This window comes from Trichechus manatus, unplaced genomic scaffold (assembly GCF_000243295.1).
Source record: "Trichechus manatus latirostris isolate Lorelei unplaced genomic scaffold, TriManLat1.0 scaffold00079, whole genome shotgun sequence".
In the NCBI taxonomy this organism is placed as follows: Eukaryota; Metazoa; Chordata; class Mammalia; order Sirenia; family Trichechidae; genus Trichechus; species Trichechus manatus.
The window spans coordinates 7796654-7797315 of record NW_004444015.1 but is presented as its reverse complement, the minus strand read 5'-3'; the positions used below and the strand labels follow the sequence as shown (position 1 = coordinate 7797315).

The 662-nt window shown below is 70.5% G+C and overlaps 1 protein-coding gene across 1 annotated transcript in view; it reads right to left on the bottom strand.

Annotated features, from left to right (window-relative positions):
- SOX3 (SRY-box transcription factor 3) overlaps positions 1-401 on the bottom strand; it is a 1470-nt gene extending 1069 nt beyond the window's left edge. Inside the window, exon 1 of the mRNA XM_004380962.1 lies at positions 6-401. Within this exon, the coding sequence (XP_004381019.1) occupies positions 6-401 (396 nt within the window). The remainder of the gene's footprint in view (positions 1-5) is intronic.
- Between the last annotated feature and the right edge of the window lie 261 nt (positions 402-662).

Here is a 662-nt window from a genome sequence, read left to right as displayed (position 1 = left end):
CCTCCCGGGGCCGCGGGGCCGCCCGCGCCCGCTGCCGGAGTGGGTGGCCCCACGGGGCTCTTGAGTTCAGTCTCCAGTAGGCTGTACATGGCCGGGGCAGGCAGGAGGTGCGCCAGCGTGGCGGGAGGAGAAGGCGCTCCCGGGGCGGGAGCGGCCACGGTGTAAAGGCCCGGGGACTCCGTCGGAGGGGCGTTCGGGGGCCGGAGGGCCGGTGGGGCGGGCCGGAACAGCAGGCTTGCAGAAGTGCCTCGCGCCAAGCCGGCGGGTTCCCGCAGACTACTCGCACCTGACGCGTTGGCTGGAGCTGGTGACCTCGGCTGCCTGGCTACCGGGCGCTCGTCGGGCCCCTTATATACCTGCTCAGATCCCCCGGGATTGGGGCTCGGTCCGCCTCTCGCCATGGGGGGCCCCGGTGATTGACAGCCTCGTAGTGACGCGCCCTGGCCAATCACCACCGAGCCCCCGGCCGGCGGGCTGGAAAAAAAGTTCGGGGAGCCCTTTCGTTCACCCCCACGCCTCTCTTGGGCCCCGTGACGTCCGAAAGTTATTCAGGAGGCGGGAGTGCCGGAGACCCGCTCAGAGCCCACCAATTAGGGGCTCGGAAAGTTTGAAAGAACGAAACTGGAGGAGGTGCCGGGCGGGGGAGGGGGGGGGGCACGAGC